General features: G+C 46.6%; 3 protein-coding genes across 8 annotated transcripts in view; 2 read left to right on the top strand and 1 right to left on the bottom strand.

Moving 5' to 3' along the window:
* Nucleotides 1–3,604, top strand: part of Paip2b (poly(A) binding protein interacting protein 2B) — a 30,185-nt gene extending 26,581 nt beyond the window's left edge. For both annotated transcript variants that reach the window (XM_052174126.1, XM_052174127.1), the window contains exon 5: nt 755–3,604. In XM_052174126.1, coding sequence (XP_052030086.1) covers nt 755–811 — 57 coding nt within the window. In that variant the 3' untranslated portion in view covers nt 812–3,604. The remainder of the gene's footprint in view (nt 1–754) is intronic.
* Nucleotides 3,605–6,065: 2,461 nt separating this feature from the next.
* Nagk (N-acetylglucosamine kinase) lies at nt 6,066–14,260 on the bottom strand. 5 transcript variants are annotated; one of them, XM_052174123.1, is made up of 10 exons: nt 14,242–14,260; nt 11,943–12,027; nt 11,693–11,791; nt 10,897–11,038; nt 9,936–10,046; nt 9,236–9,348; nt 8,476–8,563; nt 7,651–7,748; nt 7,265–7,343; nt 6,066–6,348 (listed from the first exon to the last, which is right to left on the bottom strand). In XM_052174123.1, exons 3-10 carry the CDS (start codon nt 11,750–11,752, stop codon nt 6,161–6,163), a joined length of 879 nt encoding a protein of 292 aa, XP_052030083.1. In that variant the 5' UTR covers nt 11,753–11,791; nt 11,943–12,027; nt 14,242–14,260; the 3' UTR covers nt 6,066–6,160. The 5 variants fall into 5 exon arrangements, with proteins under 5 accessions (XP_052030083.1, XP_052030081.1, XP_052030085.1 ...); XM_052174121.1 differs by lacking the exon at nt 14,242–14,260 and adding an exon at nt 13,466–13,766; XM_052174125.1 differs by lacking the exon at nt 14,242–14,260 and adding an exon at nt 13,381–13,401.
* Nucleotides 14,261–14,984: 724 nt separating this feature from the next.
* Nucleotides 14,985–16,228, top strand: LOC127677515 (60S ribosomal protein L27-like). Its single transcript, XM_052172587.1, has 2 exons — nt 14,985–15,287; nt 15,743–16,228. Exon 2 carries the CDS (start codon nt 15,765–15,767, stop codon nt 16,167–16,169), a length of 405 nt encoding a protein of 134 aa, XP_052028547.1. The 5' UTR covers nt 14,985–15,287; nt 15,743–15,764; the 3' UTR covers nt 16,170–16,228.
* The last annotated feature ends 390 nt before the right edge of the window (nt 16,229–16,618 follow it).

Raw genomic sequence — 16,618 nt, 5'->3', positions numbered from 1 at the left:
CTGTATCTATGTATTCTCCATGTTAGGAAAACTGTTCCTATTAGAAGGAACACACTGCTGATGGGTCAGTAAAGTCAGGAAAGTGAGTTCCTTGCCTTCTGTTTTGATGTGGCACTTTGAGCACTGTTTAAAGAGTTATGTTCCTATATAGCTTGTGAGTGGCTGTGCCCTGCAGTGAGCCAAGACTTAGGCTGTTCACAAGTGCACCAGAAAGTGTACAGAAAGATGAGGAAAATAGAGGTTCTAGTGTATACAAGCTGGCTTTGAGGAATATTGTTTTTTAACCACATTCAGTGGCTTAAAGTGCTATTTGGAACGAATACCATTTATATATTCAGGGAAATATCCTGTAATGGAGTGGGACACATGAAGGAACAGCCTCTGAGAATAATTTAGTTATAGTCTGGCGTATTAATGCTCTTCCTTCTTTCAGAAACTGGGTTCAGTCCTCAGAACTTCAAAAATAAATGATTTTTTTTGTCCCTGTCCTCCTCCTCCTTCCTCTCTGCTTGTGCTTTCATCTCTCTGCAGGGCTAGAATCTGAGTCTTGTATATGCTAGGCATGTACTCTACCGTGAGCTACATCCCTAGCTTGGAAATAAGTTTTAAAGTCCAGTATTACATGAAAACAGAAAGATAACCATTAGTATGGGGAGGGAGATCACACAGATCCACCTGCCTCTGCCTCCTGAATACTGTGATTAAAGGCGTGTACTACCACGCCTGGCATGTTTTCTTTTGGTTCTTATTTCAGAGCAAAAGTAACCTGAATCCAGATGCCAAGGAGTTTATTCCAGGAGTGAAGTACTGAGCTGTTGGAAGCTTCCAGAAGGACTTGTCTTGTCCCCGTACCTGGGGCCAGCAATGCACAAAAAGGCGGAGCTGAAGGGGGGTGGCAAGGGTGTGCAGCCAGGGCGGGTTGGGTTGGGAAGGTGGTTTAACTGGATATTGTGACTCTGAGTAACTAACGTGCGAGGTACAACTCTCCAAGCCTGAGCATGGCTCTTCTGTTGTGCTGACTTGCTCAGAGCAGTTTCCAATTTATTTTATTTTTGATGAGCTCTTTGGAGTTAAGGAACTGCAGTTGTTTTTCCCTTGTAAGGAATGTTGTCTGCATTTTAGCAAAATAAGCTGACCAAGGAAAACAGTATTTAAGAAATAATTTCCCCTGCTGTGTACCTACCAGGAACAGGGTTCCTGGAGACCTTAAGGAGTTTGCAGCTGGGTGGTAAGAGGGAAAAGCATGAGATACAAACCAGATATAACACTCAGTTTCCCATCCCCTGATTTCATGATGAACTGGAATACCAGTTGCCCATAAAGCTCTTGTCTCCTGTCCTGAATTCAAGAGAAAACAGATTTGAAAGTTCTTGGATGAATGTAACTTTGGATGGATGTGAGTTGTATATCAGAAAAGCAGGGCTTGGTGGTGACTGCCATTTAGTGACTGCCGTCCTGTCATCAGTATGTAGCTATTGTCACTATCAGGGTTGCTTTGCCTTCATGATCTTCGTGGGGGCCACTTCTGGCTTCTTTTCTCCTCAGCTCTAAAAGACACTATTAGTCAAAGTCTGAGACGGGCCTGTTGTGTTAGTTACATCTTCATCTTTTGGACAGTTTTGTTTTCCTAAGTCCCTTCAATATCTGATTCTTATGATGTCTTAATTCCTTCAGATTTTCTGTGTTTTTTCCAAGGAAATACATGTTTCTAGACACTAGCAAGCTGCTTAGTTCAGTTTGGGTGTTTCTCATGCCTTACAGAGTGATTCCCAGAAACTAAACTGCTGAGGGGCCCTGCCCAAGTGCACAACAATCAGGCTTTCTGTGTATGTGAAGCTGTTACTAGGTCTGTACTCCCACAGACAGCTTTTTTAGTTTCCTCATGGTCCTGTCTAGGCCCTCTTAATTCTACCTGTAACTCACAAGTGTTTTTGTTGATCCTCTGTGGTACTGAATCACACCAGGAGTTGCTGCTGTGAGTGGAGGTGAAGGTGATAGTGTCTGAGGGTAAAAGAACAAGTGCCCTGTCCTGATCAGTCTCCAAGGACACGGGACTTGGGAGGATTGAACGTGCTGTGGCTTCTGTGTGGCTATCACCGTGCTGTATGACAGGTCTGGAAAGATCATGCGGTGTCCAGTAGTCCATCAGATCAGTATGTAGATATGGGCAGAGACTGGAAGGAAAAGATTGAGGTCTGGAAAATTGAGTTTCCCTTTTTCATATGAACTGGTTTGCTGAGTTTCCATTTTCTTGGTGCCATGGATAGAACCCAGAGTCTTACTTGTGCCAGGTTAGTCCTACCCTCAAGCTGTTCTCAACCCTCCCTTGATTTGAACACAGCCCCAGCAGTTAAAGACAGATGTCCCTTTTTTTTCCTGTTTGAGTCTCATAGGATAGCATCTTGTGAAAGTGGCCTCCCACTCAGGTCACATCATAGAGAGTAGCTCAGGGAATTTGTATGGCCACACACACACACACATCAATTCCCAAAGCCTTTCCATCAAGAGAGAATGAAACTAGGAACTCCTTCTGGAATGACTTTATTCCTGCTTAAGTCTTTAGCTTGTCTTGTCATCTCTAATAAGGAAAGGGAGGGTAAGGGTAAGACATTAAAGATTCTTTCTCTTGTAGTCTCCATAAGGTCAGAATGTATCAGGATCGCAGGAAGATCCTTGAGAAGCTCTGTCTGCATAGTGCACCTTCCTCTGAATACCTGTCTGGGAAGCTTATGCAAGCCTGAGGAGGCTTTGTTCCATCCTTAAGTTTTGCTCTTCCGAAGCTAAGCTGCTAGGAATGGTCCAAGAGGCCTGCCTTCCACCTGCTGTGCTGGCTCATTTTATTCGAATGTCATTCTCTAGCCTGGTTTCAGGGGTTTATGCTGTTGGGTATACCTGGAATCCAAAGGCTGGTATGTTGAGTCCATCTCAGAGGCAGGGTTCTGACTGGTAGGCTTGGGATGCAGCCAATGAACTGGTTCTTAATAATGTATGGAATGACTTATTCCTGTGACCCAACTCTTTTACCATCCGATGTTGTAAGGAAGCACAATTGTACCCTAGACTACAGACTCAGCCCCAATTAGACCAGTTTTGGATTTTTTTTCCCTTGGAATTCTTAAACTCAAGTTGCTGTGTAAATTCTTATACAGCAATAGAAAGCATTCTAAGTAGTTGCTAGTCTGGCTGTTCTCAGTATTCACTTATTAGAGACCGAGTTCTGTGATTATTTGACCCTATTTACTTTGGTGGGGGGGAGGGGAGGGGAGGATGCCTCTTCATGAATTTTGGACTGCATTAGAAATCTGAGGTAGCTAAAGCCTTGTACTGTAGCTCAGGGTCAGGGACCAGTTTCTATCTGCAGTGGACTTGACTTGTAGTTATCATAGAAACAAGCCAGAAGATATTCTAAGGAGAAGATTGGGTCTTGTTCATTGAACCCAGGACCTCACATGTGCTATGCAAGCACTATACCAGCTGTATTCCAGGCCTGTGAAAGGCTGAGACTGGGTAGCCCTATTTCCAAAGTCACAAGACCTATGATTGCTTCATTAAGATTGTAAGGTTAACCATGGCTTAAAAATAAATGGTTTTGGTGAACTACGAAGTATTTTCCAGGCTATTATGTCAAGGTTTTGCTTTTACTGTGGAGAGATGAACATGCAGGTAAACAGCCCTGAGTTAGCACTAGCACCCTCAAGGAGCCGGAAAGATGGAAGCCAGAGTAGACCTCTTAATTGGGACTGTGTCAATGAGCACATGACTGCCTGGCCTTCTGAGTTTGTCCTCTATTGCTAGAGGGGACAGGCCTCTTCAGTAAGGGTCTTGGTTTACAGCATACCAAGGATAGGAACTCAGGGATGTGACAAATTTGACTAGAAGTACCTACCTGATGGAAAAGCTCATCCCAACCGTTTTTCGGAGAAAACTAGAGTGGAGGACATCTTTGCTAAGCAGGAGAGTAGAAAGGATGCTGATGTGTGAAGCAGGGACCCTGACTGACTGGGGTCACAATTGCCATGAGACTTGCTGCCCCAGAGATGGTCAGTCCTGAGATGGCTGAACAGTGGGTGTGAGTACCTACTAAAGCCCATGCTGCTTCCCTGAGGCTGTCACTAGACAAGGTACAATCTGGAAGGTAAGGTTTTTCCTTCTAAACTGAAGCTATGGGTGGTACTAGGAACAGAGCAGGAATCTATCCACGCAAACAATAAAGCTCACTGCATACTACCTGGCCTCTGTCTTATCACTTAACCCACTGCTGGACCCTGAAGTTCCCGTTTCCTGGGAATCGGGACGAGGACAGTAGACACTACTTTCTTCAGGGTGTCAAGCTTAGAAGCCACACTTAGGAGGGAGTTCAAGGACAGATGTTTCTTTTCTTTTTTAATGTAAAAACCTCCCTACATTTTATTACTTAAAATTTAAGTGGAAGATTTGCTGAGTTCTTCTCCCTAAATTTTTTTTTCTTTAAAATGAATAAACATTTTAGGCTACTTAATACTATAAAGAAAAAAAAATTGGCAGTTCTTAGGATCAAACTCAGAACCTCACACAGCTAGGCAAGCATTCTATCACTAAGGTTAATAATATCCTTAACCCTGGTGAGGTTATTAAAAAACACTTTCTTTTTTTGTGTCAGGCTTGCTGTGGTCCAGACTAGACTTGAACCTCTGATCCTCTTATTTCAGCCTCTCCAGTGCTAATACTGTAGGTGTGGACCACCAGGCTATCCTAAATATCTTAATATTGTCCTATTACTAAATTGTATTTTGGTGCTGGGGGTTAAATAGAAGATTTTATTCATGGCTAAGGAAGTATTCCAAGAGCAAACTATATCCCTTGAGTATAAAATATTTCCTATGTTTCATTCCGCAAATACACATGGGAGAATTTTGTCCTGCCGATTGTTAGCCTTTAAAAAACAGCCAGATGCATGTGGTATACATCCTTAATCCAAGGAGTTGGGAAGCAGAAGCAGGCAGCACTAGTTTTAGGCCAACATAGGAGTTCAGACCAGCCAGGTCTATATAGCGAGACTCTGTCTATAGTAAGTTAATAACAATAAACTAATGCTTGAAAAGTGGAAACAGGGCCCCCAAAACAAAACCCAGCTTTGAGCTGAGGTAGTTCACTGATGATGTATGCCATATAAATCGTAAGACTCACTGTCCAAGTCACTGAGTTTAGGAGCTTTCTTCAGTGCTGGAACAACCGCCATATTCATCTTTCTTAGAAAGCTTTTTCACATGCAGGGCCCTGGGCCCTGGTTTGGCTAACGCATCTTTTCTGGATGTTTCGTATCAGTGGAGTTAAATACTTGGTCTGGTAATTTGGCTGGGGTTTTTTGTTATTGTTTGGGTTTGGGGGGGGGTTGTTTTGTTTTTTAAGATGTTCTTTTACTGTTGAGCAGTCCCCTGTTATTGAGTGTACTACGTTTTGTCAGAGTCCCTTAAACATGGTTCTCCACCTCCACTTGGGCTAGTCTTCTACACACAGGACTCAGGAGATGCTGTCCTTAGGAGCCTCAGCCAGGGCACACTCCTAGTAGCTGCCCAGATATAAAGGTCTGAGAGAGGAGTCCCCCACTATAACCAGAGCCAGCTGAGCAGCAGTCTGAAGCAGGCAGGCCACTGAGTTAAGCAGTGCCTCTTAGCCCTCAGGGATTCATGCTCACGTGAAAAAGAAATAATGCCCTGTGTACCTATAGCTACCAAATACAATTAGGTCAAAACTGAGACTAGGATTGTACTGTCTCTCAAATCCTCCTGGGAAGCATGGGAGAGGGTATGATAGATCTTGGGTGATTCCCCAGGAGGTGTGCATCGACACACTTAGTTCTATCATGAGGAGTCAGAATTGCCAAGAGGAAACTTGGGTCCCAGCTCCTGGCAGCCAAAGCATATAGTGTGGAAATGGGAAGGGCTGGGCTATTATGTGCCTAAGAGCCTGGTGGGTGCATGCAAGAACCTGGAGTGGTTCTTTAAACCAAGAGCTTGCCAGGTCAACCTGTGCTGGAGATGCTGAGGACATGCACAGCAACGTGTTGAAGATAACACCCTGCTGGGGAGGGAGTAAAGTGCATTTATTTTATTCCATATCTGTTTTAAAAAGAAAAATCTCCCAACACTTGGTGTTGGCTGGATGGGAAGGGCGACAGCCCCTAGAAGGTATAGGAATAGAAGGCAATGGCGTTGACACTGTAGTCCATGGGAAGGTGGTATCCAATGTGCCTGGCCCCCAGGCTGGCACCCCCCAGTGCAGAAGAATACCGCAACTTCATCAGGGTGAAGCTGGAGAAGGAGTTCTGTGCCTGCTGCTCTCGGCCCTGCGTCAGTGCCAGGAGAAAGCCTGGAGGGAAGAATGCAGAGAGAAGACCAGCAGATGGGACTTTGGTGCAGACGCCAAGCCATATGCCAACCATCCAGCACAGAAGCACCAGGATGCTATGGGTCCTGGAACCTGCAGTCCAAAGGAACCTGCATTCATCAGCTCTGGAGTATGCAATACCCCACAACTTCATGGTGTAAGAATCTAGTGGAGACATTTGAGCTGTTTCAGAGAATCTAATGGAAACCCTACAACAGACTGAACTGATGCTGGCCAGAATGGTAACTAAGAGTGCAACCATAGGTTATTACACTAGTCTGAGCTCTAGAGGGATGAAGAGATGGCTCCATGGTTAAGGGCATTTACTGTTCTTCAGAGATCGGGTTCAGTACGCAGTACCCACATGGTAGCTCACAACCATCTATAACTCAAGTTCCAGAGGCTCTTAACACCCTTTTCTGCCTCCTTGGGTACTACATGCCTTTATGCACATGACAGGCATATATGCTGACAAAAACATCCACATAACATAAAGGCAAATTTTTAAAAAAGATTTTATTTATTTGATATATATCTGTTGCTATCTTCAGACACACCAGAAGAGGGCATCAGATCCCATTACAGATGGTTGTGAGCCACCATATGGTTACTGAGAATTGAACTCAGGACTTCTGGAAAAGCAGTCAGTGCTCTTAACCTCTGAGCCATCTCTCCAGCTCCCATAAAGCTAAATCTTAAAAAGTGATTAATACGTCATTTGGAATAGAACATCTTTTCAAGGGCTCAAAAGTTGGAGCTGCATAGCTCTGCAGTAGAGCACAGGCTTAGCAAGCGCGTGCCCCAAGAGGAGGTCAAGGGCTTAGATAAACAGAAAGGCCCACTTCACCCTCCTTTCCAGTTATGTCCTTTGTCTCCACCCACACCCACCCAGACTTACCTTCCTTCAGTAGCTCCCAGCTCTTCCATACTGAGCCCACACACAGAATGGGGAGGCCAAGCTCTCCTTGGAACAAAACCTGGGAAAACAGTAGAAAATGGGACACTGCAGGCTGACTTTAACCCTCACCAGTGTGAAATAGAAGATGGACTCAGGGAGGAAAAAAAAAGGCAAGGAAGAAAATAGGAGTCATGAAAGGCAAGGCAGAGAAGAAAGGGATGGTCAAATAGAAGGATGGAGAACCTAGAAGACCACACCGTATGAAGCCATCTCTACAAATATAGAACACAAAAGCACATAGAATCTGATGGGACAGTTTCACCACCCTAGGTTCAGACCTCACTCAGCTGCAGGAACCCCCTCCTTTGTGTCCTGCATCAACTCACCGGGTCAATCTCTGGCAGTACTGCTACAACATGTCTGCCCAGCATCTCCCCAGCCTTCCTGAAGATGTACCTGGAAAGAGGGTCTCCCTGCTGTGCACCTGGGACAGGAGGAGAAAGGGGCTAGAGAAGACAGGGAGCAGCCTACTCTAGCCACTCGCTGAGGTAAGAGCAAGCACAGGCCAAGTTCATGTTAGGATGGATGCCCACATTGGTGAGCAAGCCTCTCCCACCATTCCAGGTAGCTTCTCTTCCAGTTCCAGTGCAAGCAGTAGGACTAGAGTCCGGTGAACTATTAAATCATATTACTGTGTTTATCCCCAAGAGTCAGGGGACAAGGGACTCTATCTGAGAAGACTGCTGATTCTCCTGTTGATGACCAGCACTCAGCAGAGTGCTACCAGCCTCACCCAGCCTGGTGTTTTGAACCTCAGTCCAGAGATAAAACACATAGGCTGCTGTGAACTAAGGAATCCAAGTTAAAAAGGAGCAAGCCTTACAAGATGCCAACATGCAGGCTCCCCCCAAAGCCAAAATGAGCTGCCTGAGCTTTCTAACCCCTGCTTCTGTGAATTTATCCAAAGGACAACAGGTTCTCAAACCCAGGCAAGCAGACTGCACTAGCCAGATGGCCACCAGGGAGAGAAACACAGGCAATCCAGTGCTGTCTAAGTCCTGGCCCTATCTTTTACACCAAATTGAGCCACAGGCTCCTGGTTACTAGTTGAGACAGCCACCAGCATACAGGCCAGCCTTAACTATGTTCCACCCTCCCATTAGACATGCTTTTGGGGAAACAAGTTACATACAAGCCGGCACCTACAGTACCTTCTGCAATTTTCTGGCAAAATCCAGCAAACTTGCATTTATCAAAATCCCTATACAAGTAGGTGAGGATTCCTAGCCGATCCGGCACCTGAGAAACAGAGGAGACACAAGCAGTCAATAGAAAACCTCTAGTCTGTCACCCAGAGTGGTCTTCCTAGTATGCCTACTGAAATGACCAAAATAATTGGGGGTCATTTTCTTTTTGAGACAGGGTTTCTCTGTCTAGCCTTGGCTGTCCTGGAGCTCACTCTAGACCAGGCTGTTGTAGAACTCACAGAGATCTGCCTGCCTCTGTCTTCCAAGGTGTGCGCCACCACTGCCAGGCTTTTTCTTTTTTTGTAAACTTTAAAATTTATGGAAATTTGAGATTTCTCAATTGAGCAGTTTTCCTCATGATGCAACCAGGAGATTGATTCATCTCCCAAACTGTTGTCTGCCACCATCAACCTAACACATATGACTCTTCCAAGGACACGGATTCTCCTGAGTACAATTTAGTGAGGAGAGAACTATCAGCATCTACAGCAACATTTCTCATTTGGCTTTGCTTAAATATTTGCAAACATGACTAAAAGTCCTAAGATGAAGTGGCAGTCACACTTGTCTGAACACACTGCCCACACTGAATCCTGTCTTTATCTACCACTTCACCCTGCTATTCTGACCCACCCTGATACCTTAATCCTCCTCTCCTGCAGTCTCTCTATCAAAGACCCCAGTGTCCTACAACTAGGTGTACATGACTGTACGGTATAAGTACCTGGAAGTAGTTGAACATGGCCTGCTTGACATGGCCAATATCGTGAGGAGCTGCCTCCAGGTTGTCAATGGAGTCAAACACAATTTTCACAGCTTGGTGTGCAATCCAGTAGGCTGCCAGGAGTAGAAGGCGAAGAAGACAGCCAATCGCAGAGGCAGTCTCCTCACCAAGAAAGGCTCTCAGCTCAAGACCAGTTAGAAGTCACTGATCAGTCAGTCAATGATTCCCAGTAGGGGAAGGAGGCTTTTGACCAACTGTTTGACAGACTCAAACAAGGGAAAGCTGTAGGAAGACTGAGTACGTGAACTTGTCATGCTGACTTCCATTCAAAGACAAGGGTGGTGAGCTGTCACACACAGCTGCAGTCACAGCATGAGCTGGACCCAAAAGCCACCAAGGAAATGTATACATGCTGCCCCAAAAGTAGCATCAGTGAGAAGTGTTTCTGGATCCCAGACCCCTTTCCCATTAGCAGGGAGTTTCTGGACAGCTATGACCTTAACCTTCAGTTTCAATCTTTCCCTTGGGTCTCCAAAAGTCAACAGAGGTAGGCTACACCACCATGCCATGACGCATACCCTAGGCATGAGAGGCTACTACGGAGCAAGATGGTAATTGTGATTCTCCCAATATTATCCTGTACTCTGCAACAGGTTTAGGAGCTAGTTAGGGATACCTGTTTAGGGTTAGGTGTACTCACCTGAGCCCTCATCTCCCATCATGTGGCCCCAGCCACCACAGCCACTCTCGGAGCCATCAGGGTTGATAAGCCTACAGTTGGAGCCTGTTCCAGAGATGAGCACAATCCCACCTGGGGAGAGGGCACGGGGGCTCAGTGTGGCCAAGGGCCTGAATAAAACAGCAGCTTCCCACTGCGAAAGATAGGACAGAAACCAGCCCCACAGTGGAGGAATCACCACCCAACCTCCTAGAACAAATAGCCTGCTTGCTTCCTGTTCAGGGGATAGCAGAAGAACAAGTCTGCATCAATTCAAGAGAACATGGCTCCCAGCCAGCCAGATTTCAAATGATCTTGTCTTTACTACTGAGTACCTAATGCTAAAGATTGTGGCAGACCCTCCTGTTCTTACAGTGACCATTAGCACCGAAAGTCATACAGATAATCTATCACCCCCCACTCCTACATGAGGGAAGTAAAACCCATCCACAACCTTACAAAGATGGGAGAGCTGTCAAACCAGAGTGTAGGCCAGTTTCATTTCTGAGATGATCTCACAAGGTAGTGCTGACTGGCCTAGGACTTATTTATGTAGAACAGGCGGGCCTTGGACTTGCAGTAATCTTCCTACCTCTGTCTCTTGAGCATTAGATTAAAGGTGTGCACTAGCGTGCCCGGTGAAACTCAGTTATATACCAGCACTCTAGGATATCAACAGAGTCCCACACTTTCTACTGAGTAACCCCAGTTCCTGCGCCCCAGAGACTCTACCCCTTGCTTCACACAGACACTTTTCCTGCTCTCCTTCCTCTTTCCCCTTGTTCCTGCTCTAACAAGGGTATTATTATGCCCAGGAAAGGGCAGCAGGGAGAGAATAACAACTGCTGCCTTCCAGATATTAGTAAGTTTTGCCAGTCATAGTAAGGGGCTTTCCCCATAAGAGAGTTCATTCTCAGCCTCACTCCTCCCTTCATATCCTCACCATCTGCTGTAGCTGTGGCGATGGAACCTGCTGCATCAGTGGTGATTAAGTAACTTTCACTCAGGTAGGGAAATCGGTGCCTCAACTCCTCAATCAGGAGTCTCACTGCATCCTCCTGCTCCCCACCACTCAGGGACAGGCCCTAGGCCACAAGGGAGAGAAAAGCTGAGCAAGGAAAGGAGGGCAGAGCCCCAGACCAGCTCCTTCCTTAACACCTCTTCCTGACACCCATCTGGTCATACTCAGCTCACCCAATCTAGCCCCTTCCCCAACAAGCCCTTGGAAGGCCATGCCTGCAGGAACAGCCTGGCCTAGGAAAGGATGGAGGAAAGAAGACACAGACAAAAGAACAAGGTAGGGGGATGTGAAGAAAACAGCTTGGCTTGACATACATGGGGTGTGCTGTGCTAGCTCCCTTGCATAAGTAGTCAGAGCCACTGCAGCCTGGGAGGGAAAAGAGCTAACATTTAAAGGGCCTTCAGGCTAGAGGGTGCTCGAATCACATGATCTCATTTTCCCAACAACTCTTAGTATCTGTATTTGCAAAATGAGGAAACTGGGGCTCAGAGAAGGTAAGTGAATTAAGGATCACTAAGTTGCAAAGCTGAGATTCAAATCAAGGTACCAATGGTCTCTGGAGCCCCATCCTGAGCTTATCAGTTATTACTGAAACCACACGAATGGACAAGAGCAAAGGCTCTGGCCCTAGAGACCTTTTCTCTAGTCATGAAGCTCACCAAGTCCTACTGGTCACCTGCCTCAGCAATGCTGGTGGCCCAGGCTCCAGCTGACTCACCAGGCTTCGAAGGGGTACCAGAGGATCCACGCCAGCCTTCCGTTTGGCCCTGTCCACCATCTCATTGATCCTCTCCACACACTGGTCTGTGCCGATCAGCTGGCCCCAAGAGGGAAGGAGGAATTAGAAAGGCTTGCAGGATCTGGGCTGCTCCTACCAGCTAAGAGGCCCAGTCACCACCTCTATGTCAAACTTGAACACTGCATGAAGGCCAAGTTCTCTGGTCCCCTCAGGATGGTTTTTTTTTTACCCAGTGGTTTGTGCTCAGTCCATCTGCTTCTGCCAGGATCTGCCCATCTTCAGAAAGTAAAAGGACTTTGGACCGTGTGCCTCCCCTACAAAACACAAGAGGGCACTCAGTGCTGATAGAACTCCAGAGAGCCAAGCTTGCATGGTAGTCTCTTACAAAAGTCTAGGGCAAAGACAGCTTCAGCAAACCCAACCTCTACTCCGGAAGCTCCCTGTTTAGTGCCTGCTACACTCTGGAACGGGAAATGAGGCATTGCTCATTTTGTCTGGTAGGTCCTACTCTGCAAGATCCCACTTACCACCAGGACCTCACAGTTGTCTCATGTAGGGTTTCTCCACACATTCTCTGAACCAAGAGTGTATTAAATTGTTGAGCTTCTCATTATGTGCTCCACTTGCTCCAGAGTGATTACCTATCCTCCTAACCTATTCAGAGCATGGCCAAAACGACCTCGGAGGGAATAAACAAACCTCTCATGGCAGCTAAGGGCTACTTTGAGGTCCTATCATCTGATACCACTAGGGTCTTCAAGACACCTGTGAGAAATGATCACCAACCAGACAAGGAGAAACTCATACTGCATTCAGCAACTAAGCCCTCCTGAGTTAAATCCCCGGGGTAAGTCATAGTTTAGAAGAGGGGTGATATGTGGTAGAATGATGTCCTACTGATCAACACTTCTTGTAATGTAACAGACACTAAAGACTCGATCCAACTCAAAGAGTACATCAGTGTTCCAAGAGAACATTAATGCATGAGGCAGTAGATTAAAAATCCAAATTAATTTCTTGACAAACTGGGAAAAATAAGTTCTACCTTCCATATGAATATAACAAGGCTAAGTGCAAAGTCCTATACTGTGCTGAGGGTTTTTCCTTGCAAGGTGTCACAAATAAAGCAAGAGGTCACCCACTTTAGCAATTTATGGGATGAGACTTCCAGGTAAATCAGCAGTGAGCAGCTACGATACCAAATCTTCCTATCATGTCCTTATTTGACACACCCAGTTAAAAAATGCTTGTCACGCGCAGGGAACCGGATAAACCACCATCTTGCTCACTCTTGTCCTTGTTTTGCATACGTAGCAACTGAAGCCCAGAGAGGGCAGACGTCTCACCCAAAGCCATGCCTAGTAGAGCTACTTCCCAAAGTCAAACAGACCAGCTTCTGAGCAGGAGACTATAGAAACCAAGGGCCTTCGGGCCGGCAGCAGTGGAGGGTTCGGAGCACCAACGTAAGACAGTGCTCTAGTGACAGCTGCTTAACTCCCATGTTCCCTTGGGCATAAATCTCAATCTCGTTTCCGCCTCTTTCCCACGTCCACCCGCGACCAGCAACTTTCCACCTGAACCCCCTCCCCCCAGCTCTGCACAACTCTCCAGGTTGACACAAGAGCCCTGTGGCGGAAAGGTGGTGGCCGGGAGGGGCGTGGTCGCACCGTGGAGCACAAAAGCACCGTGTGGGTCGCAGCCCCCTGACCCGCCGCTCCCGGACGGACAGCCTCCGGCCGGCCCAGCGCTCACCCTTCCACGCCACCATAAAGTGCGGCCATACTATCGTTGCCACCGCAGGTCCCCCGTAGCAACCTCGACCCTAGCCGTGACTTCACTCCCGCCCACGCGGGCACCGCCCCTTGTCATGTGATCACCACGCGCTGCGTAGGGTGTGCATGATACATCCTCTCTCGCCTAAGCTGAGCCTTCCTCTCCGGCTTCTTCCAGCCCGCTGTTCAAGTGTACGCTTCCCGCGGAGGCGGAACCCCAGCTGAGGCTCCTGGGACGGTGTGTGATGGAACCGAGGGCTGCCAAGAGCCAGCCGGAAGCAGCTGGCAGCCGCGCGCTTAATTATGGGGTGCGCACGCGCAAACGCTTGCGGAGGCAATCTCAGTGTCTGGCGGAAATGTCTGAAGACCAGGGCGGGAGCCAAGGTCCAGAGCACACCCCCCCCCCCACCCACCCTACCCCACCCTGGCTCCTAAGCACGCACTGTATACTGTGCTGAGCACGCTGAGCGCTGAGCGGTCTCAATGAGGCCCCAGGCTGCTGTCAACTGAGGTTTATGCGGTGGTGAGGATAGAGTCCAGGGTTTCATGTACTTCAGGCAAGCGCTCTACAAGGGATCTGAGCCCAGCTATTTTCTTTTTGGACAGTATCTCGTCTGTATAACCCAGACTGGCATGGAATGCAATGCTGGATCAGCATGCTAAAAGCTGCCACTCATAGACCATATTTCACCTTCTGGCCACCACCGGCTACTCTAAACTGTGCAGTGGAACGGAAGGAGGAAGAGAGGAAAATACCATTAGGTCCTGTAGAAGAATGGCTCCTGTGTGCCTCCTCAGGCTCCCGGTCGTTCCAGGCCTATTTAGAGGAAGCTTCAATAACCAGGAGGACTATCTGCAGCGCTTGACATTTCTTTGAGACTTCAGATGGAGTCTCCAAGGGGCTAGCGTGCCTCTGTCCAACCTTGGACCTCTGTGCCTGCCTCCTGTGGAGAAATCTTGAACTGAGATTTCCTCTTTCCCTGTCAGCTAATTGGGTCCGGTTGTGTTTTAATGTAAACAGTTGGGAAGATGGGCACACAGAGTCTCATATATTCCACACTAACCTTAGCCTCTGGCTGAGGATGACCTTAAACTCCTGATTCTACTGCCTCCACCGCCCAAGTGCGAGGATGTTATGGTGTAGGCATGCCTTTAGGTTCCAGAGTGAAACTCTTTACCTCCTTTCTTACCTGTTTGAGTCAGTAAAGCACCAAATAATTCAAGAATAGAAACAATATTATTGCCTGATAGAGAAACTGGAGGGAAGTGAGACATTTCCATTCACAGTACATTAAAGCTGGAAATACTTCCTCCAACAACATTTTTAGAATCAAAGATAATTCCATAGGATTCTAACTGAATGGAAGTTTTGGCAGAAATGTGATGTAGGTGAATTCTGATGGGAATTTTCCTTTTTGCACTGGTGTGATGAGTCTTGGCCTATTTGTGACAGCACTGATGTGCTTTTGTTCTGTTGTTTGGATCATTTTGTAATGAGGCCTCAAGTCACTGGGGCTGGCCCTGCACTCCTGAGGTGTCTGAGGCTGTACTCACCAGTCTTTTTGTCTCCACCCTGTAAATGCTAGGATTAAAGGACGACACTGACCTCCCAACTTTGCATTGCTCCTTTAGAAAGAGAGAAAGTTTGGTTTGAAGACAAGATTCACTTCTGAATTTGTTTTTTGGTGAGAATTACTAAAATTCACTGCCAGTTCTCACCTTCAGAAAGAAGATGAGAAACCTCAGGGCCAAGATGTGACTCAGTGGGTAATAGCACCTGCTGCTCTTGCAAAGGACTGGAGGTGAGTTCCCAGAACTTACATCAGGTGGCTCATAAACCCTACAACTCCAGCCCCAGGGGATTCAACCCTGTCTTCTGGCCTCCTTGGGCACTCTCCACTAATGCATGCACACGCTGTTTAAAATTAAACATTAAAAAGATTACAAACCCCCGAAGACCCAATCAAATGGCACTCATGTGGCCCAGGCTCATCTTAGCCTCCCTATGTAGACAAGAAGGACTTTAAACTTCATATCCTCCTGCCTCAACTTTCTAAGTTCTGGAATTACAGGTAATCACCACCATGCCTGGCTTATGTAACGCTGGTAACTGATCCCAGGGTTTTGTATACCATAGACAGCCTTTCTACCAACTGAACTACATCCCCAACCTAGTAGTTAATTTTATTTATATCCACAGGTGCTCGTATGCTTGTTAACAACGCACAGGCTAGTGTCCATGTTTCCTTTCACCTAGGTACCAGCTGCTCGGTGTAGAAATGGGCAAGTTCATGAAACCCAGGAAAGTGGTGCTGGTCCTGGCTGGACACTACGCTGGACACAAAGCCATCATCAACATTAATGATGACACTTCAGACCACCCTTACAGCCATGCCCTGGTGGCTGGAATTGACTGCTTTCCCCTAAAAGTGACAGCTTCCATGGGCAAGAAGAAAATTGCCAAGAGATCCGAGATGAAGTCCCTTGTGAAAGTTTATAGCTACAACCATTTCATGCTCACAAGGTACTCTGTCGATATCGCCGTGGACAAAACTGTTGTCAACAAGGATGTGATCAGAGACCCAGCTTTAAAATGCAAGGCCAGGCAGGAGCCGGAGGTCGAGTTTGAGGAGTCATGCAAGATAGGGAAGAACAAATGGTTTTTCCAGAAGCTTTGCTTTTAGGTATACTTTTGTTTCTGTCATTAAAATTAAAAAAAGAAGAAATGAGCAGGCTTAGTAATAAAAACATAGATTAAATATTATCTTTCATATGAATTCCATATTAGTATTCATAAAACATTTGGGATATAGTGAGTCAATTTTCCTATCATTCAAATTGGTTTTGCCAGTCTTTTTAGCTTTTAAGTTAGAAAAATGTAAATCAAGGATGTAACTCATCTTTGTGATTTACATTGTCTTTTATTTGTTTGTGTGTTTTTGGGTTTTTGTTTTGAGACAGGGTTTCTCTGTGTAGTCCTGGCTGTCCTAGAACTCACTCTGTAGACCAGGCTGGCCTTGAACTCAGAAATCCGCCTGCCTCTGCCTTCCAAGTGCTGGGATTACAGGCATACGCCACCACTGCCGGGCTGTGATTTACATTGTGTTACAGTTGCTGTTCTGGGTCTTCTGAC

Source organism: Apodemus sylvaticus, chromosome 2 (genome assembly GCF_947179515.1).
Source record: "Apodemus sylvaticus chromosome 2, mApoSyl1.1, whole genome shotgun sequence".
NCBI lineage: Eukaryota > Metazoa > Chordata > Mammalia > Rodentia > Muridae > Apodemus > Apodemus sylvaticus.
The sequence above is the reverse complement of the archived record's forward strand: the minus strand, read 5'-3'. Positions and strand labels throughout refer to the sequence as shown.

What these genes read in the sequence shown, in the direction of transcription:
- Nagk (XM_052174121.1), bottom strand. Translation starts at nt 13,494, where the DNA reads ATGGCCGCACTTTATGGTGGCGTGGAAGG. An exon ending in CTTTATGGTGGCGTGGAAGG is followed by an intron (nt 12,028 to 13,465) that starts GTGAGCGCTGGG and finishes TGTGTTTTGTAG; the next exon opens with GGGAGGCACACGGTCCAAAG. An exon ending in CGCCACAGCTACAGCAGATG is followed by an intron (nt 10,047 to 10,896) that starts GTGAGGATATGA and finishes CCCTCTCCCCAG; the next exon opens with GTGGGATTGTGCTCATCTCT.
- LOC127677515 (XM_052172587.1), top strand. Translation starts at nt 15,765, where the DNA reads ATGGGCAAGTTCATGAAACCCAGGAAAGTGGTGCTGGTCCTGGCTGGA.